The sequence below is a fragment of the Carlito syrichta genome, unplaced genomic scaffold (genome assembly GCF_000164805.1).
Source record: "Carlito syrichta isolate Samal-C Ts95f unplaced genomic scaffold, Tarsius_syrichta-2.0.1 Scaffold314748, whole genome shotgun sequence".
In the NCBI taxonomy this organism is placed as follows: Eukaryota; Metazoa; Chordata; class Mammalia; order Primates; family Tarsiidae; genus Carlito; species Carlito syrichta.
This window is the reverse complement of record NW_007258844.1, coordinates 162,414-189,160: the sequence shown is the minus strand read 5'-3', so window position 1 is coordinate 189,160 and position 26,747 is coordinate 162,414. Positions and strand designations below refer to the sequence as shown.

At 35.5% G+C, this 26,747-nt stretch overlaps 1 protein-coding gene across 4 annotated transcripts in view; it reads left to right on the top strand.

Moving 5' to 3' along the window:
• The window catches only part of HMGCLL1 (3-hydroxymethyl-3-methylglutaryl-CoA lyase like 1), a 151,409-nt gene that overhangs the window by 66,158 nt on the left and 58,504 nt on the right, over positions 1-26,747 (top strand). For 2 of the 4 annotated variants that reach the window (XM_008071824.2, XM_021719476.1), the window contains 4 exons: positions 2,831-2,926; positions 4,900-5,048; positions 20,166-20,229; positions 24,746-24,934. In XM_008071824.2, the coding sequence (XP_008070015.1) occupies positions 2,831-2,926; positions 4,900-5,048; positions 20,166-20,229; positions 24,746-24,934 (498 nt within the window). The remainder of the gene's footprint in view (positions 1-2,830; positions 2,927-4,899; positions 5,049-20,165; positions 20,230-24,745; positions 24,935-26,747) is intronic. The other 2 variants (XM_021719477.1, XM_021719478.1) reach the window with 2 other exon arrangements.

Here is a 26,747-nt window from a genome sequence, read left to right as displayed (position 1 = left end):
CTCTGAGATTCCTTCTTCTGCTTGGCTAATTCTGCTTTCCATGCTTATTAGTTTGTTATTATTTCCATCACAGTATTCTTTACTGCTGTTTTTTTCTGACATCAGCTCCTTCCTATTTTCCTCTTGTCTCTCCTCGATTTTTTTTATTCTCTCTATTACTGTGTTGATGTCTGGGTTTGTTTCATGTGACCAGTCATTCTGGGGGCTCTTCATTGTTTGTGTTTCGAAGTCTGTTTTCTCAGTGTCTGAACTCCCAGTGGTCTGTGTGAGACCTATATTCTTCTTTCGGTTTTTCTTCATTTGTGCTTTTGTTGTTGTTTTCATTGTATTTTTGTTGTTGTTGTTGTTGCTGTTTTTATCTCTTCCCTACTTTTTCCTTCCCTCCACGGCACTGTCTTCTTTAATCTGTTATTCAGGGGTGGAGGGGTTGTTTTTACTTCTGTTTGTTAAACCTCCTATTCTTCTTTATGTATGTCCTCTTACTTTGTTCAATTCTGGAGTTGCACTGTAGGTTGGGGGTGGTCCTTTTTGCAGTTTTGAGATTTACTTAAGGGAGGAGCTATGATTCAAAATCTATCTGCAGGTCCTGGTATCTGCTGACAGGTGTATGAATAATCTGAAACTCACTTCCCACTACCTTGGAATCTGTCAGTGCAGTGGGGTTGTAGGTTTACTCCCTGAAATAAAATGCAGTTACCAGAGGGAAGAGAATGGAGCAGGCAGTGGGAGGAAAAAGGGGGTGGAGAGAGAGAGGAGTAAGGGTGAAAACAGATGAGTGTACCAACAAATGGAGAGAGAGACAAAAATTGAAACATATAAAAACAATAGACCACGGCTACAAACTAACCAACTCCCATACAAAAAAAAAAAACTAAAACAATGTTACTAATATACAAGCTTGCCAACCTACTTATTGGTGTGCTATTCCTCTATACAAAGATATGGGTTACAGAGAGAAGAAAAGAAGGGAAAAGAAGGAGGAAAAAAAGCGGGGGGAACAAAATAGAAGGAATAGATTGGTTCTACTAGTAGACTAACGGAACCAATCAAGCACACGCTGAGACTTTTTGTTTAAGTCGAATGTCCTTTCAGCTCTGATTTCTAGCTGTCTTTTCAGGCTGGTAAGTTTGTTCATAGTTAGGATCAGTTGCCCCTGGCCTGTTGTGAAGGGCAGTTCAGATCATCATTCAGTTCATGACTGCCCCGTTCACCACTCAGATCTGGCCTGTGTCTGTCAGGCTTCCATTTTTCCTCTTTTGGTGTTGTTACCTTGAAACGCCAGCAGGTGGTGTTATCCCTCGTTCTAGATGGTCTTTATCTCAGAAGCTTGCTTGCCCCTAAGGGGGGGAGATGTTGCCTCAAGGCACATGGTAGGAGACCCACGGCCTGGCAGGACATCTCAGTGGTAGTAGACCTCAGCAGATCTTGCTCACAAGGGTTTCAAGGTCTGAAGTCGTGGATCACTTCAGGCACAGGCAGTGCGATGTATAATGCCTGCCTTGGAGCCGGCTCACCTCAGGCACTGGCAGTGTGATGTGGAAGGGGTGCCAGCTGTGCGGCAGCCACAGCAGCGGCAGCCACAGTAGCTGCCCAGACCGCAGTGATGCCTCAGCGAAATCTACGGCTGAGCTCCATGTGAAGAGCAGGCTGCCGACGATGGGATCTGCAGCCTCCGGGGAGAGAACCCGAGTCTCCTTGTGTTCTCCTCGGTGGAGAGTCTCACAGACCGAGCTGCCCCGTTGCCATCTTGGCGGAAGTCCTCATATTTTATATTTTTCTAAGGCATTATCTATGTTAAGAAATCACCTATGTTTTGGTCAATTTAGTTTTTATTTCTTTGTTAAAAATTTAAACATAATGCAGTCTTATTATAACAAGCCAAAATGTATAGAATAAAAAACAATAGCTTTTTGTTTTTCATTCCCCTACTGAGGATGCCAATTTTAGTTTGATGTTTTCATAGCTTTCTCCATGGTCATTTTGTATACTTTCCACTGCTTATATGTCTCTTATATTAATTATTCATGCTATAATTTATTCTTTTTATACATGTAAGGCTCATGGTAATGTCAATGGCAATTTCTCTGTGTGATGACTATGGGATCTGACTATTAGTTAATACTTTAAGAGGCTAATTCATAGACTTTGTAGCATATTAGTAAATTTGATATTTTAATTCAAAGTTGATTTTGTTATAGATACAGAAAATAAAGTCTTGACAGGGTGAGTTAAATTTTTCAGCTGAATATTGTGCTCATTTGCTCAAATTATGAGAACACATGGTAGTATTGTAATAGCACCACATAAAGCCTTATAACTATTACTACAAAAACACCTATGCTAATCAATAACCTTTTAAGATCTCAGACTTGTTAAACTATTCCTAAGAATATGTGTAATTTATATTGTACTAAGCATTTTAAAATTTCATACACTGAAAATTATTTAGACATAAAATTTTTATGTGGATGGTAAATGGATAGTATATTACCTTTTGAACTCTCCCCAGTCTCAGGAGTATTTGAGCCTTGAACCATTAAATGAAAAGAAGAAAATAAAGGTTGGTCAAATGAAAATAATAGAATTCAGAATTCTTATCTGTAATCATTCGTCTTGCCAGATCCTGTTATGTGAATTAGTTAAACTCATGTCTAGATATTATGTATTTATGGCACTGAGCACTACTTTTCTTTAGCACTACTTTTCTCTGTCATAGTTTTATTTCAAGCATTAATTTATAGAGTACAATTGCATATGTAACTATAGCCTACCTGAAAAATTAAAACCATGCTTGATAGAATATTCAAAATGTAACTATTATGTATTTAAGATGGCAGATCACACTGAGGTGATGAAAGGCATTCATCAATATCCAGGAATTCGCTATCCTGTTCTTACTCCTAATCTTCAGGGTTTTCACCGTGCTGTAAGTATGCTCCTCATTTTTCTAAAACTAATATGCCTCTTATTGTTTTAAAGAGCCTTACAAAGTTAAAATGGTGTCATGTGTAACTTATTTATAATCTTATATAAATGCTGTGCTAATATACTAACACAGATGTATAAAGCTCAGTATCTTCATGGCATCATTCAGGACTAAAGTAATCTACATTAATGGCTCTTCCAGTTTAATCGTTCAATAACCAAACATAAAAATAGTTTTCCATTTTCATGAATTTTTTAGAGTGCATTTTGTACGTTCCTCTTAAGTAAGTAATATAGAGTACAACTTAAACATTTCTTAATGCGATTTAATAATTGTTAATATTATTGAAATTGATGACTATTTTTGACAACTTTTTTTGTTTCTGTTATTTTCTAACCATTGTCATTGTATCTGCCTCTAGTGACTTTTCCTATTTCTCTTCGAGTTTGTTTTTTTCTGATCCTATGTGACTTAGGAATTTATATGATTTCAGTAAAAGTTTTAATAATTACTAGAAGAACTCCTTTAATTTTAAGGTATTATCCTTACATGGGTTTATTATGGTTTATAGCAGCTATTTCTGGTGCCAATGAATATTTTTCAGTTATGTATTTGAGACTTATGTATTGTGTAAAATTGAGGTTGTGGGGTGTTAATTAGTGTATCTACTTTGAGTGTATCTTATTAGAGCCATTTTTTTGTGTGTGTTTGATTTGATAAAATTTTTATTGCATTTTAAAGAAAGAGGCATTCTAAAAATATTTTATAGATATTGCTACCTTCCAGTGGTTCTAACAAAGCAGAGAATGTCTCCATCTTGAAGTAGATGCTGAGAGGAAAACCTCATGATAGTTTAGAAGGGCAAGCAATATAGTGGAAAAATTTTGGCTTGGGAGTCAGGCAATTTTGCCCTCAAAACATGACTCTAGAACTTTTACTACTTGCATAATGTCATGCTAGGTTTTCAGTTTTTTTGTTCAACAGTATTTTCAACTGGAAAATGGGTCTAATAACAGTTCACAGACTTGTTTGTGGCTTGCAAAAAGGGCACATAATGTACTAAAAACAGTACTGGTAAATAGGTGTCTACTAATAGGATTTTTATTTTAGAGATTGAAAACTGATTTTGGGCAGAGTCATAGATGTCAATTTATTTTTTTAAATGTTTGAGGGGGGAAATAATAACATAACTTTGTTCTGTTTTTTTTTTTCTCAGTGTATTAATAGGAATGAGAGGGCAGGACCTAGACAAGTGCTAGAGATATATTAACAGAAAGTCTTAAAATTCCAACTGAAAAGTTAGGAGGTTTGACATTTGAAAACAAGTCACTGGAGAAGGCTGTGGGAAAGAAAGAAAGCTGATGAAAGGGCAAATGGAAACTGATTAGAATAATATTTTAGGTTTAAAGACTGGCAAGTTGATTAAAGCATTAGGCACACAAATTATGGGCATAGAAGTCAAGGTACCAAAAAAAATGGAAGCTAGATTAGGCAATGGGAATAAAATTTGGGCAAAATATAAATAATGAATTGGAAAAATATTTTTCTATTGGATTGTAGGAAAGAAGAAAAACAGAAGCATTTACTATCCTCTGTATTAATAATTCATTTGAAAATAATGTTTTTCTTGATAATAAAGGTCTTTTTGGGGTGCTAGTATTTTCCATAATTAAGGCTAAAGCATTTCTGAAGATAATATGTAGTTTATGAAAGATGAAATGAAATTGGAACCTTATCATTGTGTTTTTGTGTCTTATAGACTTAGGAGTATTACAGTTTGTGGAATTATTACATTATAAACAATTTTTACATTTCAATAAGGTATATATGGCAGGATAAGAGGGATTCAATTTTAAATTCTATGGCAAATATTAAAGAATACAAACATGACTTTGTAGAGTAATTAGTCTTTCTTCTATTTGCTGTCACATCTTTGAAATTATTAACTTTTGGCTGTAAATTATATTTTTCAGGTTGCGGCTGGAGCCACTGAGATATCAGTTTTTGGTGCTGCATCTGAATCTTTTAGCAAGAAGAATATCAACTGTTCCATTGAAGAAAGTATGGGAAAGTTTGAGGAGGTTATTAAGTCTGCAAGGCACATGAATATTCCAGCACGAGGGTACTTATGAAACCCCATAAATTCTATTTTGTTAACATCTATTGTTAAAACTTACTTATGAACTATCTAGACATTCTTTTGCCAATTATAAAAATATATAAAGAATATCCTGTTTGTACTTTAATCAAGGCACTCACTATATAGTTATATCTCATCAATGTCATTATTGATTATTGGTGAGTATCTAGCTTGTCAAATGTGAAATGCAATTGAGATCAGAGGGACTAGTACACAAATCTGGCATTATTAGCCATTTTATTGATACTCAGTCATCTAAATGCAGCTCTATTTATCTCAGTTTAGTTTGTATTGATAAATTGGTATAAGCATATAATAACTTTTGCAAAAGAATTATCTAATGTAGTTTTCGATTTTTTTTAAAGCATGACCTTTTCTTCAAATAATATTTTAAGTAGAATTTCAATAGAATATGTCAAGAATAAAATTAAGCCTGTGTGCTACTCTGGAAAGTTGAGTCCCTCATTTTACCCATTCTATCTCCCCTCAATAGCCAACTTCCTCTCTTTCTCTGAGTGATCCCCAAGCATGTCCGCCACACCTTGCAGAATGTTGCTCAAAAATACTGCATATAGAAGACAAAAATCATTTTTCAATTCTCCACTATTTTCTATTGTATATTATATTATTTCTATAAATTCAGTTTTATCGGAAATGGCGACCCTTTTCCCTTTGCCTTGTCTTTTTCTTGTAGAACCTGCATTTCCCATGGTCTGAACTTTTCATCCCAAAAAACTCTACCTCAGGCCACCAAGGGAGAAAAATGGTACCAAGATTCACAAGCATAATTTTCTGCCTCAGGAGTTTAGAAATAGAACACAAAGTATAGTTACCTGAGTTGAAAGATTATGTGATTTGTCACTGAGTTCACTATTTTGGTGTTCCTAGAATGGAGCTACATGCAAACCAATGACAAGATAGCAGTAGAAAGCAGAAATGGAAAAAAAGGAGGCTCTTAGCAGTGATGAGAAATAAATGAGGAGGAGGAAGAATAAAGAGAAAAATCTGCCTTGGTGCTTGCTTCCGGGACTAGTAGCTGCAACATATATTACAACCAAGCCTATGTGCTGTGGGACATATACCTTTTTTTGTTACTTAAGGAAGAATTTGTTTTAAAGACATGAGATAATTTCCTATTTTTATAAATATAGAGATATGATTAACATATATCTTGACAAGATAAAGTGCATGGCGATTTGTAAGAGAAGGCTGAGAGTTGGACATGGGTTTGGATGCATGTGTACTTCCCTTAGTTGAGGTGAGCAAAGTTCATCATGGCAGAAAAGATTAAATAGTGAATGAGAAATACAAGCGAGTCAATTTTGAATGAGGGTATTAGAAAAAAGCTTGGAATTTCACCAAGATCGTCTGGAGAGTAAGTAGAGTGAGACTACACCATAGTGAACTATTTTGCTGGTTTGTCCTTCATTTTTAACTTACTTTTTCTCCTCATAGTAAGTCAACTTGAGTTTTTAAAGATGTGGAATTATTTTTGTAATTAAAATAGATACATATCATGTCACAAATATACAAGAAAACTTTAAAAGCCAAGATCATGTCCACAGACATGAAAAAAAGGATGTCTATATTTCAGACAATAGTTAAATAATCACAATCAAAAAGGAGAGATGTGCTCTAAGTTCCTAAATTCAAATATAAATAAGTTGTCTCTCTTTCTTATACAATAAAGGGAAAAATGAAGACTGTATTTAATTTCAATAGGTGTTTAAAATATGGAGTGTAAGCTTTAAAGTAATTCTCATCAGAAAGTTGAAAAAACGACAATAAGAAATGAAGTGCAGGTTGGGCACGCTGTCTCACACCTGTAATCCCAGTACTTGGGGAGGCCAAAGCAGCAGGATTGCCTGAGCTCAGGAGTTTGACAACAGCCTGAGCAGCATGGTGAGAACTTGTCTCTATAATAAATCAAAAAGTAGCTGAGAATGGTGGCGCATGCCTGTAGTCCCAACTACTTGGAAAGCTGAGACAAAGGATTGCCTAAGCTCAGTAGGTTGAGGCTGCGGTGGTCAAGATCATGCCACTACACTCCAGCCTGGGTAACAGAGTGAGATTCTGACTAATAAAATAAAATAAAATAAAATAAAATAAAATAAAATAAACAATAAATAAACAATAAATAATTAAGAAAGAAATGAAGTGTTTGTGTAACTTGCTCTTCAAATAGAACATTTTAAATATTGTTTTAACATTGGAAGATGAATATAAATTGTATGAACTCAGCTTTTATCATCTCATATTATCCTCTCTTATAAAGCAGAATTGTTAATGTAATTGAGCTAAAAGAAATCCTTAATATTTTTTAATACTCATTGTTTGACAAGTAATATTGCCTCATCTGCTATGAACAAAATAGAACTAAACAAACCAATAAAAAGCTTTTAGCCATGCAAAGACATTAAGTTTTCCAGGCTTCGATACAAGGCTACATATAGAAGCACAATATGAAATAGTGGAGGCTTTATTATAAAATTATACTTTTTATTTTATTTTTTTTTTTGAGTTGGAGTCTCACTTTGTCACCCAGACTGGAGTGCAGTGGCCGCTCCCGGCCACTGCAGCCTCGACCTGCTGGGCTCCTGCGATTCTTCTGCCTCATCCTTCCAAGTAGCTAGAACTGCAGGCATGCGCTACTACACTCGGTTAATTTTTTTTATTTACTGTAGAGATGAGGTCTCACCAAGTTGCCCAGGCAGGTCTCGAACCTGCAGGCTCAGGCAATCTACTCACCTCAGCCTCCCAAAGTGCGAGATTACAGGCTGAGCCACCGAGCCGGGTTTATAAAGTTATACTATAGACAAATGTGTGTTCTCTACTGAAAATTTTGTTCCTTTGGGTACAATTCCTGGATTTTGTGAAACACTGCTCATTTGTAGAAATACACCTTTCAGTGTTTGAGCTCACTAGTTATTTGTTCAGTTGAAATTATCTTCTTCCTTCCCTCAATTTTTAAAAGGTTAAGATTTTATTTTTACTGGCAATCTAGATTTTAGGGATTGACTGTTTTAAGTCACAAGCCATTGCTACCTATTTAAGAAAAAGAGCAACGTTCAACTAGCTGAAGCTGCAGTAGATGCTAAACTTTTTTTAACATGGCAACAGCTGTATCAACACGTACTTGATAATTGTCCAGAAAAATGTATGTTGTCAGTTGTCAGATTGAAAGTCCATAAAGCAGTACACGTTTTATTTACATGCTCACTAAAACCTTTTTAAATGTTTATAAATAGAGTAAACTTTCATATGTTCTCAATAGTAACCTTATTAGAGTTATGAAGGCTATTGTTCAATCTTCCCCCATTGAAACACACACATCACATGTATGTGTACACATTTTTATACATGCTCAGAACTTTATATAACATCTGGGACACATTGTGAAAAGATACCATGCCAAATCAGTGACATAAAATGCAGTATCAGTGAACTACTGCTGCATATACATTATATATGAATGAGTAATGAAATACCTATATTTTGAACTTCATTCTTTAATGTGCAATGCATGTAACATATGTTTTAAAAATCTAGATTATTTTTCTATTAGCTGTCTAGATTTAAGGCAAAGAAAAATAAAGACTTGTGATAAATGTAATTATTTCCTTTTTATCAATGCCATTTATTGAAAGAAATAGCTATTGGTTTGCCAGGATCCTCTTAAAATTGGAATACCTCAAGATGTGAAGTAGTGCTCTAATGTGTAAGACATTTTAGGTTTATTACTTTTTGTCTAAAGTGATTATCTACCTCTGTTTATTAAAGTCTCATGAATCGCCTGCTCATTCTCTTTGCGAGTGTATCAATTTAAAAATAAATTCTCAGTAAGTTGCCATGATTAATTTCACTGTTAGAATATTTACAAATTATAAAATCAGAAGGTTAGCGGATCTGTATACAAAGGCATAAACCACGAAAGCTTTTTTACATATTCACATTGTATACCACTTTTATAAAAACTGTAACTGTGAAACTTCTTTCAAATTTCCAGAAAAAATAGATGTGAAATAATGAGATTAAGGAGTAAAGACAAATTAGTAACTAAACTAGTATGGATAATCATGAACTACTTTTTAGATACAGACAATGAAACACAATTGTAGAGTATGATAGTGACTTACTTTAGTCATAACATATTGATAAAATGTAATTAATATTTAGGAGAAGCTGAGGTATTAGATTTTCCTCAAACCGTGATGATCTAGAGTGCTCATTTTATCCATCGTTTCATCATCATCTTCTCTCATCATCTGCTCTCTTCTTTCCAAAATCAATGAAAATCCAACCTGATTTTAAAGGATTCCAAAATAGATTGCATTATATACAGTAGGGACCAATTTCTTTGGTGAAAGATTCTCAATGTCAGGAAGTTCTTCCTGTGCTTAATAATTTTTTAACTGGTTGCCTAGCTCAATATAATTTGCATTCTTTATTATTTTACCGTATTTTAAAGACTGGGGTACAAGTCAGGCTTAGGTACATAAGTAGCTTATGTGCAGGTGAAGTGTGGGCCCCCGACTTGTCCTCACTTCCCCTGGTTTAGGGTCAGGAACTCTTAGTGATGTTACATGCCCCCACCTTCTTCCCCTGGCATTCTCTCACTACTGCCTATCCCTCTCTTGTAGTATTGTCATAAGTGTTCAAGATCCACTTATAAGGTAAACATGTGATATTCAGGTCTTTGTTTCTGTGATAGATCACTAAATGTGATGGACTCTAAATCCATCCAGGTCGCTGCAAAGTCCATACTTTTGTCCTTTTCTATAGTTGTGTAGTACTCCATTGTGTATATGTACCACATTTTCTTTATCCAGTCCACTTTTGATGGACAACAGGGTTGGATCCATGTTTTTGCTGTTGTGGATAGTGCTGCAATAAACATGCATGTGCAGGTATCTTTTTTGCAGAATGATCTGAGTTTCACCAGTCATATTCTCAGAAGGAAGATTGCTGGGTTGTATGGAAGGTCAATTTCTAATTCTTTTAAAAACCGCCACATTGTATTCCATAGAGGTTAAGCTAGTTTGCACTCCCACCAACAGTGTAGAAGCATTCCCTTTTCTCCACATCCTCACCAGCATCTGCCGTTTCCTGTTTTATTAATTATGGTCATTCTTACTGGAGTCAGGTGTTATCTCAATGTGGTTTTGATTTGCATTTCTCTGTTAATTCATGAGGCTAAGAATTTTTTCATGTGTCTGTTGGCTGTTTGTATGTATTCTTTTGAGAATTGTCTATGCCTGTCTTTTGCCCACTTTTTAATTGGGTTGTTTGGTTTATCCTTTTGGCTCATTTGAGTTCCTTGTGGATCTTGGATGTTGGGCCTTTGTCAGATACACAGTTAGCAAATATTTTTTCCCATTCTGTGGGCTGTCTTCCTGCTTTCTTGATAGTCTATTTTTGCTGTGCAAAAGCTTGTCAGTTTAAAGTTCCACTTGTCTATCTTAACTTTTACAGCATATTCTTTTGGGGTTATGATCAAGAATTAGTTGCCTATTCTAATGCACTTTAGGATGTCTCCTGCATTTTCTAAGATTCTTATAGTTTGAGGTTTTACATTTAGGTCTTTGATCCATTTAGAGATGATTTTTTGTATATGGTGATAGGTAGGGATCCTGTTTCATTCTTCTGCATGCTGTCAGCCAGTTTTCCTTGTGCCATTTGCTTATTTTAAGATCTCCTCTCCCCAGCGACTGCTAGTGATGACTTTGTCAAAGATGAGTTGGTTGAGAGATTGAGTTTTTGCTTCTGAAATCTCTATCCTGTTCTTTTGGTCTATATGCCTGTTCTTGTACCAGTACCAGGTGTTTTGAATATTGCAACCTTATAGTAAAGTTTAAAATCTGGAATTGTGATACCTCCTGACTTGTTTCTTTTGCTAAGGATTGTTTTGGCTGTTCATGCTCTTTTTTTTGATTACATATGAATTACTGTATTGTTGTTTCCAGTTCTGAGAAGAACGGTGTTGGTAATCTGATGGGTTTTGCATTGAATCTGTAGATGACCTTGGGTAGGATGAACGTCTTAACAATATCGATTATTTCAACCTGTGAGCATGGGATGTTTTTCCATTTGTTTGTGTCATCTTTGATTTCTCTGAGTAATGTTTTGTAGCTTTCTTTTTTTTTTTTTTCTGAGATGGAGTCTCACTCTGTCTCCCAGACTGGAGTGCAGTGGCTGCTCCCGGCCACCGCAGCCTCAACCTGCTGGGCTCCGGCGATCCTTCCGCCTCAGCCTTCCAAGTAGCTGGAACTACAGGTGCGCGCTACCACACTCGGCTAATTTTTAATTTATTGTAGAGATGAGGTCTCACCAAGTTGCCCAGGCAGGTCTGGAATTCGCAGGCTCAGGCAATCCACTCACCTCAGCCTCCCAAAGGCGCGGGATTACAGGCTGAGCCACCGAGCCAGGCTATGTAGTTTTCATTGTAAAGGTCTTTCATTTCTCTGGTTAGGGAGATGCCAAGGTATTTTGCCTGTGTGTGGCTATTGTGAATGGTATTGTGCTTTTTATTTGGTTCACTGCCTGTTTATTGTTGGCATATAGAAATGCGACTGTCTTTTGCACATTGATTTTGTACTCTGAGACTTTGCCAAAGTCACTTATTAGCATAAGGAGGTTTTCGATAGATTCCCTTGGGGTGTCAAGGTATCGGATCATATTGTCTACAAAGAGGGATAGCTTGACTTCTTCTTTTCTATTTGAATATCCCTGATTTCCTTCTCTTGCCTAATTGCTCTAGCTAGGACTTCAAGCACTGTGTTAAACAGGAGTGGTGAGAGTTGGCAACCTTGTCTTGTTCCCATTTTCAGGGAAAATGCTTCCAATTTCTGTCCGTTAGCAATATGTTTACTGTGGGTTTATAGTAGATACCCCTTTCTGTTTTGTGGAATGTTTCTTCTGTGCCTACGTGCTCAAGGGTTTTTAATCAAGAAGGAATGCTGGATTTTGTCAAAAGTTTTTTCTGAGTCTAATAATTCTCATCCTTTAAAATGGAAATCCTCTTAACTGCCATTGATATAAGGGCACAGAATCCCCCCTCAAAGTGTTCGGTTTTTAATGTTTTTCCCTTTGAAAGATTATTTGTAAGTCCACACACTTGTTCAAAAACTTGCAACCTACTTGCTGAGATAGCCAGACCATCTTGATCATGTTGCATTGAGTTTGTTTTTCCTATTTGTTTCCCTGTCTGCATCATTATAGTTTCTGATACTGACCCAGAAGGTAACAGAAATCTTATAGAATGAGATGATGAGTCTCCTTGTTTAGGATCTGTTTCTCATGACTGATGTCTCAAAAACCTTTCACTGGATATCCTACCCCTGTGGAATTCACTTGCATGTATAGCACTGTCTTCTCTAGGTGGGCGGATTCCTACTGCCCATAGAAGTTTCTTTCCAAATTCTATTGTTTTTGTTTTGTTTGGTTTTGCTTTTTTGAGACAAGGTCTTGCTGTGTCACCCAGGTTGGAGTGTGGTGGCACAGTCACAGCTTGCTCTAACCCTGAATTCTTAGGCTCAAGCGATCCCTCCTGCCTCAGCCTCCTGAGTAGTTAGGACTACAGATACTACCACATTTGGCTAAATTTTTAATTTTTAATTTTTAATAGAGACAAGGGTCTTTATATGTTTCCCAGGGTGACCAAAGTCAATTGTTAAATTGAGGTCTAGGTATTGGCCTGGAAGAATAATTCAAATCATTATTTACCAAGATTTAGTACATAAAACTCTAGAAATGAGACATCTGTTAAAGCTATTTTCTTTCATACATATGGTTTGTTTGAAGGTTTATACTTTTTTTAGTCTTATATATTTTTCTGGCACTGCTGTTTGCCAGAATAATGCATACCCAGCAGCAGTTAATATGTAGAAACTGTGTTTGTGCAGTCATGTCTAAATAACCTTCATTTAGAGCTGTTAAGGAAAGAATATATTTTGTCACTTCTCATGAAATTAACAAGACATTTTTATAATTAATTATTATTTTTCTAGACAAGAAGTAGATTTGTGATTTACACAAGTAGTTTCAAGAAAGTTAACGGTATCCCTAAGGTTCAAAATTTAGTCAATATAGGTTATATTTGAATGGCATTTATTCTTAATGTGTATAGTCACTTATAAAATTATTTCAACATGCTATTTATTTTATTTTACATAGTGTCACTGTAAAACAGGTATGCAACAGAGTTACTTTTTAAATTATGAAAAGAGATTTCTGCCTCATATGACATAGAAGAATGAGAATTACAAGCTTTTAATTGGTGAGGTAAATGTTAGCTTTCAACTGAAATTTTGAAATGACTATGAATTCCTTAAAACTATTTACAAAAAGTATTTTGATTTAAAAACACTTCTCATGAAAAGAGAACATAATACCTGGAAGAAGTACTCTGAATAAAGTTCAGAAATACTAAGCATTATGTAAACTTATGTTAATCTTATTTAACTTTTTCAAAATAGTTCAATAGAAAGCGTAGTCATTGACATTCTTAAATTAATTCAAAATTCAATCCAAAATTTATCTAAAAGAAAATGGAATCAGAGTGGGATGACCAAGCTCATAGCTTTATCTTTGGAAATATCTAGCCAGATTTTCTCAAAGTGTTACTCAAAGGTTCAGTAGCATTACATTAAAATAAAAATGGTGGTAGAGGTAGGGGAGAACTCATAGTTCAAAAATTTACAGACCTCTGGATTAAGCAAGGTTATACAGGCCCCTAAATGCAAAACTTTTTTAAACTAGGGTTGAAAGAGTACTGTGCTATCTTGAGTTTCCCAGATTAACTGATCTCTGGAATCCCCTTTTTACCAGTTTCTTGTATACAATAATGCTATTTAAATTAGAAAGACTATTTTACAAATCTCTTCTGAACCAAGCAATATAAATGACCATAAACTTGAATCTGAAACATTACCTGACATGTCTAGATCATCGGGAACATATCTAGATATTGAGTTGGGTCTAGTTTGGTGTCTGGGGAAGCAGAGTCTACTACAGGGCCTAATTAGATTTGTCCCAAAGGAAATACATTCCAAGACACCCAGTGGATGCCCTGAAGTTGTGGATAGTACCGAACCCTATAACTATACTATGCGTTTTCCTTTACATACATACCTATAATAAAGTTCAAGCCACAGATGTAGCCTTGTCAGTTTTTTTTAAAAATATTTTTCGGCCCATACTTATTCTTGAATCTATGTAAACATCCTTTACTTGTAGTAAATGGCTTGGTGTCACTGATTTCAGGGGATTCCTTGCAAAGTCTTCTTATAGGCTCAACACTTTCTGATACAACATATTGTCCTCGACTGGAACATGTTTCCTGTTCATGTCTTCCACACACAAATATAATGCTATATTCATCTTAATTAAGCTCATCACGAACTGTGGCTGTAACTTTTGCGAATTTTAAGTGTGACAGCAAAACTAGCATGAACATTTTTTTCCTTCTTCAAAATTTTATTGATAGGCATTTCATATTCTTACTGTAAATCTTAGCAACCTAAGCATATAATTTTTTTCTTAAGTTGAGAACTTGGATCATTTTACTTAAAGCAACATTTTATGGCTGCTTTTTGGCATATCTGAATTGTCAGTCCCTCTACTCTTATGCTTTGGATCCATTAAGTAAAATAAGGGTTATTTGAATACAATCTCTAAGGTCTTGCCACATTTCACTTGTTAACAGAGAGGGCTAATAAGTAATCAGTGTACTGAAAGAATCTACAGCATGCATATGCTGGGCAAAGGCAAGATTCATCTCCCAAATGGGAAGCGTGAGATTTCATCATGATATTCAGAGTGGTCTACAAATTTAAAGTTATGAATTGTTTATTTCTGGAATTTTCCATGTAATGTTTTCAGGCCATGGTTACTCCAGGTAAATAAAACTTTGGAAAGTAAAAATGTAGATAAGGGAAGACGATTATACAATTATGGGGCTCTGATACCCTTCCAAGATTGCTATAGGTGGGACTGAGGCCTTTAATTGATAATTAGCCCAGGGATTTGTCAGTTTAGGAGGCAAAAGCAGATAAGTTCAAATGTAGTAGTTGACCGATTAGAGTTGGAAGAACAAATAGAGCATAAAAGCATATCAAGTCTCAAAAGGTATAGGCAGAAGTAAGAATAAGGTAAAAATAATTTAAAAGTCAATCTGTAACCAGTTTCTATGTCCAGCTGAGCTTATTTCCCTGGACCTGAGCTTGTGTTTTAGAGTAGTAATCTGAGCTTGACATAAATAAGCTTTCTAACTGTAAATGGTGAATTTGAAGTAGTAGAAAGATACAGCCTTGAAGTTGTATATATTTGGTTTTAAAGCCCAGTTCAGCAGTTTTCTCTGCTTGTGTTCTGCAACCTGTTTCATTTATTTGAGCCTTAGGGTTGCCATTGGTAAAATGAATTTATTTCATTTCGGCAAATGTCTATCCCAGAATATTTGTAAATGTTTCATGCAGCAACTTTTTCCCATTCACATTACAAACATATAAATATAGCAACATTTAAAACATATCATCTAGCTCAGAAAAAAAAAAGTCCCCACGTTTAATCAATAAAGATGTGGTAATCATGCAGATTGATACCACGGTAGCATATAGGGGTATCTATTCTCTGGTGGTATGGAAATAGGATTTTAATGCCTATCTGGGAAAAAGATGGGTGTTCTGCTGAGGCATGGATTTCAAACTGAATATTTCTTGGAGCCTGGCAGCAAAGAACCTCCTTTCCAAAGCAAAGTCATTGGAATCTTTGCCAGATATAGTTATTGGCTGTGAATTTATGACACATGAGTATTGTAGAAACCGAGATTGAGAAATTAAGTTAGAAATTTGTCCAGGACCTGGTGAATTCCATCGGATATGGGCAGAAAAATCTGGTTCCCCTCAATAGGACTATTTAAATAACTCAAAACTTTCATGGAACTCCTACAGAAACTAAAATCACCATGAAAAGACTCTTGCGATAAAAACTGTAAACCACATGAGGAAGCAAACTATCTTAAGAGAAAATAAAGACAAGGAGAAAACAGAGAAACTTTAGCAGATAGTAAGGCAATAAAACAATTTGAAAAGGAGATTGTAAATTAACTGCTTAAAATGTTTGTAGAGGCAAAGAGAGACTATAATAAAATAACAGGTATGGCTGGGGATTGTGGCTCATACATGTAATCTCAGCACTTTGGGAGGCTGAGCAGGAGGATTGCTTGAACCCAAAAGCTCGAGACCAGCCTGGGCAATATAGCAAGACCTTGTCTCTACAACAACAACAAAAAAGTAGTCAGGGGTGGTGGCATGCAACTGCTGTCCTAGCTACTTGGGAGGCTGAGGTGGGAGCATTACCTGAGTCCAGAAGGTTGAGGCTGTGATAAGCCTGGATCGTAACACTGCACTCCAGTCTGGGCAACAGAGTGAGACACTGATTCATAAAAATCCCACAAAAACCCAAAACAGAAAACAAAACAAAACAAAAAAACACAAATCTTAACAAAAAAAGAATGAGGGTTTGACAAAAATAAAAATTAATAAATTTAGTTGAAGGGGAGAATAATAACTTGGATTTAAGATTTGCAAAACTGTAGTCCAGAAAAATAAATTAATAGAAATTTTGAAAGTAAGATTAGTAGAAAATGCCTAATTGAATTTCCATATGGAGCAGAGAAAATAGATGTAAGAAATATGTTTCAAGAGTTGAAAATTCTAGAAATTAAAAAAAGTTTTAATGCTAATATTAAAGTATAGCAAATCCTGAGGTACTTAATAGTAAAATGCAGATTAGATACAGTTAATTCTAAAAATAGTAGACTAAAAAAAATCAGATTACTATGAAAATTTATAATTAGACTGACAGTAAAATCTCATAAGCAAGAACTGAGACCAGAGATAGTGAAATTATGTTCAAAATGCCAAGATAACTGCCAACATAGAATTCTACACCTAGTCAAACTATTGTTTAAAAATAAAGGTGAAATAAGACCATTTGCTGACAAAATAGTCTGCAAAATTCTTCCATTCAGAGACTCTTGCTGAGAGAGTCTTAAAGATGCAGTTTAGTAAATAATAATAATAATAATAATAATAATAACCAGAAGTAAGGAATGGGATGAAAACAGAAATGGAGAAGTTAGGATTTAGGGCTTCAGAGAAGTAGAAAATTATTTGGAATATGTCTGTGTAAACTAAACCACCGGGCAATCAAAGATGAATAAAAATATGGTTAAAGTAGTGAGGAAATTTCAGAGATTAGATACTGTCAGGTCTGTGTAACATCACTTTTTACACAGGGTATCAATGGGGCAATTCAGGTGAGACAATATTGCTAATAGTTGAGTGATTTTCAATCTTGGCAGCACAATGAAACTTTAAAAGTTTTATACACACACACACACACACACACACACACACACACACACACACACACACACACACTAGTGGTTGGATTTCATTCCCTGAGTTTCCAATTTAGTTGGCTTGGAGCCTGTCCTAAGCCTTAGAGTTTGTCTTTGTTTTTTATGTACCCAAGGTGGTTTTGAGCAGCCAAGATTGAGAACCACTATAGTAGATTTTTAAAGAAGAGTTGAAGTACAGAAGCTGCCTCAGCCATTTGTCAGAGCAGAGAATGCAGCTCATTTTCATGGTGGCGGAGATCTTCTTGTACTCAAAAAAAGTGACTTAACTTCATTAACAAGGATTGACAAGCTTTTTCTATAAAGGCCCAGATTGTAATATTTTAGTTGTTATGGATCATACGGTGTCTTTTGCCACTACTCAATGCCACTCTTGTCATATAAAAACATTATTGTAAATAATATATGAACAGGTGGGCATGACTGTATTCCGACAGCATTTTATTTACAAAGGAGTGACTGGCAGGATTTGGCCTATGGACCTTAGTGTGCCAAACCCTGCTTTAAAGCATTAAAGCACAGTTAAAGAAACATTTTTGAGAACTATCACATTAGCTTTGGAGAGAGTAGCCTCATGTGCAAATAGGCCAAAGGAAATGCAACAGAATATGATGACTTGGGAAACTACATTTCCTCCTGGAAATGTCCTGGAGGGCAAATGTGAATAAATGAAACATCCAGCCGGGCTCGGTGGCTCAGCCTGTAATCCCACGCTTCGGGATGCTGAGGTGAGTGGATTGCCTGAGCCCATGGGTTTGAGACCCACCTGGGCAACTTGGCGAGACCTCATCTCTACAATAAATAAAAAATTAGCCGGGCGTGGTAGTGTGCGACTGTAGTTCCAGCTACTTGGAAGGCTGAGGCGGAAGGATCACCGGAGCCCAGCAGGTTGAGGCTGCAGTGGCCGCTTCCGGCCAGTCTGGGTGACAGAGTGAGACTCCAACTCAAAAAAAAGAAAAAAAAGAAAAAAAGAAAACATCCTGTAGAGAGTTAAGATTCTGCCCTCTACCCTTAAAGCAGTAAGTAATAATTTGATAACGCAGGAGAGGTTTGTTTATTTTTTATTTATTGCTTTACTTGTTTTGTTTTTCACATTTAGGAGGAGAACATGTAAATGGATGGCTTGGATTTTCTGTTTACTCATATCTAGATGCTTTGGGTTGTGAATTACATACTCATAATTTTAGCATATTATTGTAATCATTGCATCTGTATTAAAATATTTTCTCCTTTTCCTTCTTTAACCACATTATCCAATGTGATGGTCACATAAAAACATTTCTCTTCTAACATTTTGATTACATGTAGACAGATTGTCCAAACAATGCCTAGTTATAGTAACTGGAAGAGCAGGGAGATGGGTTTGCTGTCCAGTATGACTTTCAAATTTGACTTAAAATCCATTCCCTTTTCTCCTTCCCTGTCCTCATAACTGCTTGACTGACTTATGGAACTACTTATTTCACACCAAAATATAATTTTATTTACATTTTAATACCACCACAGTTTCTGTAACCTAATTCAGTTGCATCCTAGAATCAGTGACTATGTACTAAATTATCGAATATGTATTTTATATATGGTTATGAAATTCATAGTGTATCACCTTAGAATCAAGGAAATATGGCACTATCTTCTTTTGTGTTTTTGCTTCTACCTTTTCTCTGGCAACTACTTCCTGTGTTCCCACAGAGTTATGTTTCTAGGAAGTAAATCTGATCTTATCATTACCTTGCCTAATAATTTTGAGTGCCTCAAAATAATTTTGAGAGAGCTCAGAGCCCAAACTCCTTGGCATAGTATTCAAAGCATTGTTATCTGAAGCCTTTCATATTCTGGCCCAAAAGACTGGATCTATCCAGTCTCATTCCCCAACACCCGTCTCTCCCTCATGTCACTTGCTTCATTCCTAAACATCAGACACTTGATGCATTATTTCAATACAAGTGTTGTAAAAATATCGGAGGTAAGTTTAATAAAATGGGATTGGTGCTGAACTGAAAATAGCTAAAACAGGCTTTTCCTAAAGCATAATAATTTAAAATGGAAATGGATCCTTGTCCTTGTAGGAAAGGCTTGTCTTTTTATATTAGAGTGAGTTGCTGAAGTAGCTTGTAAAATATTTTCATTCGAAGCCTTTAAACATGTTAGACACTCTTCTGTTTGGAAGGATTTTGGTAAATCTATGAGACAGGAACAAGAGGAACTCTGACACTATGCCCAGTTAAAGAATTTTGAGTGATTAATAATTGGATATAAATGAGACCAAAACACCTAGATGAGAGTAAGGAGAAATTCAATTAGTCTTCTACGTGCTCTCTTTCTGTTTCCAAAGACCTGAATATTTAACAGTTGAATATATAAAATTATTTAAGTAAAATTATATATTTCACTTGTATTTTCTGCTCTGTGAATAAGCAGCTTCATAAGATAATCACTTTTCTCCACCTGCCATCAAATAGCATATAAAATTATAATTATTAGAAACATAAAAATGTGAGTTAATTGAAAATGTTCCAAAATTGTTTGGTTTGGTCTAGGAATGAAATAATAATAAAATAATCGTGCAAAATAAATTTTGTTGATGCATTTTGGCTAAGTCTTTCCTTTTATAAAATGGAAAGTAGGAAATTGCCTATTCACCATATGCATATTTATAAGGCTTTATATTTTTAATTTAGGTACGTGTCTTGTGCCCTGGGCTGTCCCTATGAAGGAAGCGTTACACCACAAAAAGTGACAGAAGTAAGCTATATCTCCAGCCTTTTTGGATTATGGTAAAATGATGTATATTGTTTTTAAAAGTGGGTTGTTGGCCTTACTATTTATTGCATCTGCATAACAAAGACTAAAGAGAGCCATGGAATGGGATGCTCTCCCTGATATTTGTTCACTGAATAGTTTTGTTTTGACACCGAACACTTGTATACTTACTAAAACTTTTTGAAGTTAAAAAATAGTTGAGCCCTATAATTTGGGTGCTGAAAGGTGGAGGAAATAAAAACCTCCGTTTTGTTTTATGTGGGTATAATATAGTGAGTGGCTTTTCCATTTTCCATCAGAATATCAGGGCAGGAAAGGCTTACACATTGCCTTGCTTGCTGAGGCAGCATCTCTTGTTTATCTCCTGCATACTTTGACACTTAGAGGATATACTGCTTCAGTGTTTTTGCTCTTTTGTGATCCTATAGCTCTTACTGCTATGACTAAGTTGCTGTTATTCCAAAGCAATTTGATAGCAATGGGTTATTGTCACAAAGGACCTGATTGTTGAAGTTCATTTTCTGCTTTCTGTCTTGATTATTAATGTATACCAATAAATACAAAATTCTGTCTTTAAGATTATATTAAGCTATCTCAGAATTTCATTATATCTGAAGTGTACCATTATTGTTAAGGTTGTTAATTTGGACAAATTTAATATGGTACTGAAGCAGTTGAAGATGGCAGTATTAGAAAATCTAAATTTAGGCAGGGTAAATTTTGAATTCAGTTAAAGCCATTCCTCTTGTGTGCATGCATTTGCACTTTTGAAATTTACTGCAGATTTTTCAGATGAAAGATATTCCACATCTTTGCAATTATGAATTATTCTGTGATGAACATGTGGGTACAGCTGTCTTTGTTATATAATAGCCTCTGTTCCTTAGAATAGGTACCTAGCAGTGGGATTGCTTGATCAAAAGGTAGATCTACTTTTAGTTCTTTAAGGAATCTCCACACTTCTTTCACCAACAGTGTATGTGTCCCCTTTGCTCCACAGCCACACCAGCATATATTGTTTTTAGAATTTTTAATAATGATCATTCTGCAAAGATGTGGAATCAACCTAAATGCCCACCAACTGATCAGTGGATAATGAAAATGTGGTATATATATATATACTTCATGAAATACTATACAGTCATAAAAAAGAATGAAATCATATCCTTTGCAGCAACATGGATGGAACTGGAGATCATCATCCTAAGTAAACTGACTCAGAAACAGAAAATCAAACACCACATCGCCTCACTCATATGTGGAAGCCAAATGGTCACAAAGAGGGAAATAGCAGATGCTGGGGACACCAATAAGGGGGAAGGGGAAGGGAGATAGTGTTCAGAAACTATCTACAGGGTGCAATGTTCACTATTTGGGGAATGGGCCACCCAAGACCCACTCCCTACCACTACAAATATGTCCAGGTAACAAATACATGTGTACCCCTGAATCTAAAGTAAAAAATTTAAAAAAGATATCCCATATCTATTATTTAAACAAGATCCTTGCTCACAGAGGCAAATGCACAATGAAATATGAAGTTTATTTGCACAGAACCCTCCCAAGACTCTGTCATTCATTTTCACTCACAATTATAAATTCTTTTTGTAAAGATATCCACAAAAGCATGTAACTTTGGCCCCACAAAACCTGGATCCACCTTTGCCCAACTGCAGACTTCTTGATATTCCTTTTACTCTGCACCATGTAGGGATGAATCGTATACCCTGGGCTCCCCATCCTGCATCTGAAGGCCCGAGGAGCTGAGAGTTATGTGCCAGGTACAGGGAAAACAATTGAAATTCACAATTACCACATACAATGGACGTTGTTAGGGAAGAAAGGTAGGAAGTGTGGGTGGGAGGCATATGACAACACAAAGGGTGCCTGGTCCACTACCGGGGGAGTGAGAGCCACCTAGGAGCCCAAACTTCACCTGCATGCAGCCTACTTATGTTAAATCTTCACTTGTACCCCACAACTCTATAATAAATACATAAATTACAAAAAAAAAAAAAAAGCCAGAAAGAAAAGAAACTCACAGTCTGCAACCTTAAAGGGGCTTTTTTGTGCTATTCTAATACATTTTATTGTCAACTCACTCTCTTCTGTCTGAAATTACTATTTTAAACTGTGATTACTCTAGTCCTTCCTCTTATCTACTTCTTTCTCATTTTTGTTTTGCTTTCTAACCACACTGTCCTTTGCATTTGACTTTTTCCCTGCCTGGAATGTTTTTTGCATTTTATGTTTCTGCTGCCTGGAACCCACTAGTGTTTGTATTTGATATTCCTCCTGGAACATTCTCCTCGGACCCTTCCTTCTCACTCTCTTCAACAAGTCAGTGTTTACTTTATCTCAGGTTGTCACTTAGGCCCTTTCTGCTTGACTGATCTAAGTCAATTTCTTTTGCTACATGCTCTTGGAATCTTGTTTCAAAATTCTTATTTTCACTTGTATTTACCCATTCCCCAATGGGATAGACTACGACCTGTGCTCTCTTGACTTCAGAGTCGATAGTAGCACAGCCATGTTGGTAATTGTTTCCTCAACATATCTCAGCACCTAACATAGTGCCTGGCATGAAAGAGGCACTGGAGAAATAGATGTTGAATGAATAAATGAATGAATGAGCACCATGTGCCAGATTGTGCAAAATGTGACTTTCATACATTCTCATTTCATTTTCATAACCAAATATGTCATTATAAGCACTGTTCTTATGACTGTAATATTTTAAAATCAAGTAAATTAGCCTTAAGTAATATGTTAAATGAGGATGTTTTTGTCTGTAATCTACAGCTTAGAGACCGAGACTTAAGCAGGTTAATTTTTTGCCCCATATAACATGACCAGCATGAATGGGAGCTAAGATTTAAATCCCAGTTTCTTGAAATCCAGAACTCGTGTCATTGTCAAAATACTATGCTGCCTTTGTGCGAATTATCATTGCTCTTTGAAAGTAACATTAGTTATCCATCTTGAAGAGACTTTTCAGTTTACCTCATGCAAATACCTCCATTTGTGAACCAGAAAACTTACCCAGAAATACTATGACTCTACCAATTGCAAATCTACTTAATGACAGAGTTGAAATTAGTACAGTTGACCCTTGAACAATTTAGTTAGTTTCTCAACCTCCTACCCAGTGGGAAATCTGAGTAAAACTTTTGATTCCCTCCATACATAATTGTTAATAACCTACTGTTGAATGGAAGCCTTATCTACAACATAAACAGTCAATGAATACTTATTTTGTATTTTGCAAAAAATTATACCTGCTGGCCTAGCTGCAGTCAGGGCTTCACAAATTTCATTTTCTTCTTTTATGATGGACTTTACTCTAGATTCATTTATCTTGAAATGGTGAGCAATTGCAGTGGCAGAACTCAATCTATGGTACATATCAAGCACTTTAATTTTTCTTGTAATGTCATGATTTTTTTCCATGACTTTTTTCTGTTTCTTGGGAGCACTGCCATAGTGACCCTTTGTGTGAGTCCCATGCCAAGGTTTACACTATTGTACTAAACACAGCAAAAAAACAAGTTGATCAAAAAAGTTTACTTTTTATTGCAATATGTGGTTTACTGGAGGGATGAAGTGATCATGCAGACATGATTAGCACTACTAGCATTGTAACCTGCAACATGGAACTTACCACAATAGAAAACGGAGGAGAAAGCTAATTTTTCCAGTAGTACAGAATATACTGTAGTTAATTTTAGGCAATTATGATTTACTACTGCATCTTTGCATTTGTTTACATTTCTCTTGACTGTGAATGACACTATATATGGTCTGTGTTTTTTTGGTCAGTTTTGATAAATTTAAATTTTTATCATGAATTTGTGTATATTTTATGGTAGTAAATGATAAAATAGACTAGTATTTACATATGTTTTATGCATTCATGACATTAAAAAATTTGTTTTCAGTATTTCTAGGCTGTGCAGTTTGTCTGTAAGTTTTTATCATATTGTTGCAAGTCTCCAAATAATTTTTCAATATGTTTATTGAAACAGGGCCATATATAATTGATATTGAACAATTTAAATCTGTGTTAAGGTTCAACTGTATTGGTAATTTTATTCCTAATCTAAAGCCTTGAGAAATACTACTTCCAAAGTAATCTGTAATTCTTCTGTTTGATTAAATTGTTGAGACATATAAGCCTCCCATAATTGAAATTGTAGTTTATACTGTCATAATGAGATAGATAAATTAAATTGATTGATTAATTGATAGGAGATATATATGACTGAAGGGAAACTTGACTATTAGAATAAGATAATTGCTGTTGTGTCATTCAAAGTCTTATTTAATGTTTAGAATATAATGAGCCAGGAAAAGGACCAAAAAACTATAGTGTATGTTTTCCATGGATATAACTGACCTTCATTGTGATTTTTTCCCCCAGATGATACTGACTGAGGAACAAGAGGGTTTGAGTCTGTTCATTTCTCTTATTTTACTCACACTCCACCTTTCTCAACAGGTGTCTAAGAGATTGTATGGCATGGGCTGTTATGAGATCTCTCTAGGAGACACAATTGGAGTGGGAACTCCAGGAAGTATGAAAAGAATGTTGGAAAGTGTCATGAAAGAAATCCCACCAGGTGCTATTGCTGTTCACTGTCATGACACATATGGACAAGCCTTGGCAAATATCCTTACGGCCCTCCAGGTATTTAGTATTATTTGTGTGTTATGTGTCAGAGTGTGCATCCTCATTTGTAGTATAAACATGTTGAGAACTTTAGAGTGGTAATGTTTATAAAAGGTTATGACTATAATGTTATGCAGTACTTGCCACATGACCAGCACTAGGGAAATATGTGTAAATTCCACGTGTTTTTAGGACTCGGAGGTCTCTTATTACTGTTAATTTGATTTGATAAAATCTATGATCTGTTGTTGTTAAATTATTAATCCTAGTAGAGTTGTGTCTGCTTGTATCAACTCCCATATGCTCTCAACCATAAAATTTAATAGACTAAACTGTGATGGCATTTTGAAGAGTGCAAAACACACACATAGTAGTAATGCTTTTTTTTTTTTTGATAATTTGGGCTCAATGATGGGAAGATATGATGCTGAAATATACACTCTTTTGCTTAAAGTGTTTTCCTGATGTTGGCAAACTTATCTTTGACAGAACTCCTGTTTTTTAAATCAAGTTTATTCCATTATGTGATAAAAAAGGAGAGATCTAGAAAATTGGAGGCTCAAGAATTGCTTATTATGTTCTGTGTTATTTACAATATGTTTATACAGATAGCATTTAAAGAGTATTGTTTTTAAATTAATGTCAGTTTCTTACATGGGGTTAAAAATAGATTTGTTTGATGTTCTTAGAACCCAAGATTTTGACAAGTAAAGACTGGATGAAATCTTTTTGGTGAGGCTGAAAATCAATATGTAAAGCTTACAATCCTAAACTATACAGTTGCTTGGCAGAAGTTAAAAAACAATGAAAAGATCAAGCTGCACAGGACTTATTTTGACTTTGTAACATATGTATACAAATCCTTATTTATCCTCTGGAAGCAAAGGAACATTCTATTGAATCAGAGAAAAGAGAAAGCGATATCTCATGGTCTTTGGGGTGTGGGAATTTGTATAATTTTCCTTCCCTAGATATTCTAGTTTCTGAAACAATAGAAATCTAGGCAACACTTCAGGATTTAGCAGCAGCTGCAACTTATTAATTGTTCCTGAGTAAGTTCCTGAAGGAGTGTCTTTCTCTCCGCCACCCCCCCCTTAATTTCTCTGTGCAGATGTATCCTCTATATTTTAAAACTTTGAGTAATATTTTATTTGGGTAACATATTTGCTTTATAATGATTAATGGTCTAACTCTTTGGGACAAAGAAGGGCTACAGTGCAAGATGTGAGAACCCAGACTTCTGCTTCTATTTGCCTCTGAAAATGTCTAAGTACAAAACGTTACTGATAACTCATTGTGACATTAATGGCTAAGGAAGGCTTACCTGAGGTAGGAATTCTTAAAATCAAATCTAAAGAATGAAAAGAAACTAATGGCCAAAATGGGTGTGTGTGTTATGTGTGTATGCATGTGTGTAAAAAAAAAGTTTCAAGCTGATGAAACTCCATTAGGGCATAAGGCCTAGGGAGAGGGGATGATTATGCCCCAGGAATTCAAAGAAGACTAATGTGTTCTGAGAAATTAAGGTTTATAAAATTTGATAAATTGAATTACATTGTCTCTGCTTAGAGAGATGAAGACTGAAATCTTGGGGCATTTGCCCATCCTATAACTGCTGTACAGGACACAGGAAACAACCCTGGGCTCAAGCAAGACTGGGGACACAGATGAGAACCTATATAAGGCCAGAACTCCCTAAAGACCACACCCTCAACCAAAGGTTATACCAGCAAAAAATCTACCCTGTAAAGGGAAAAGGCAAGTATATTCACTTCTCATGGCCTTGGATGTGAGTGGAAGAGAGTCAAAGTCTCCCTTTATACTTCATAAC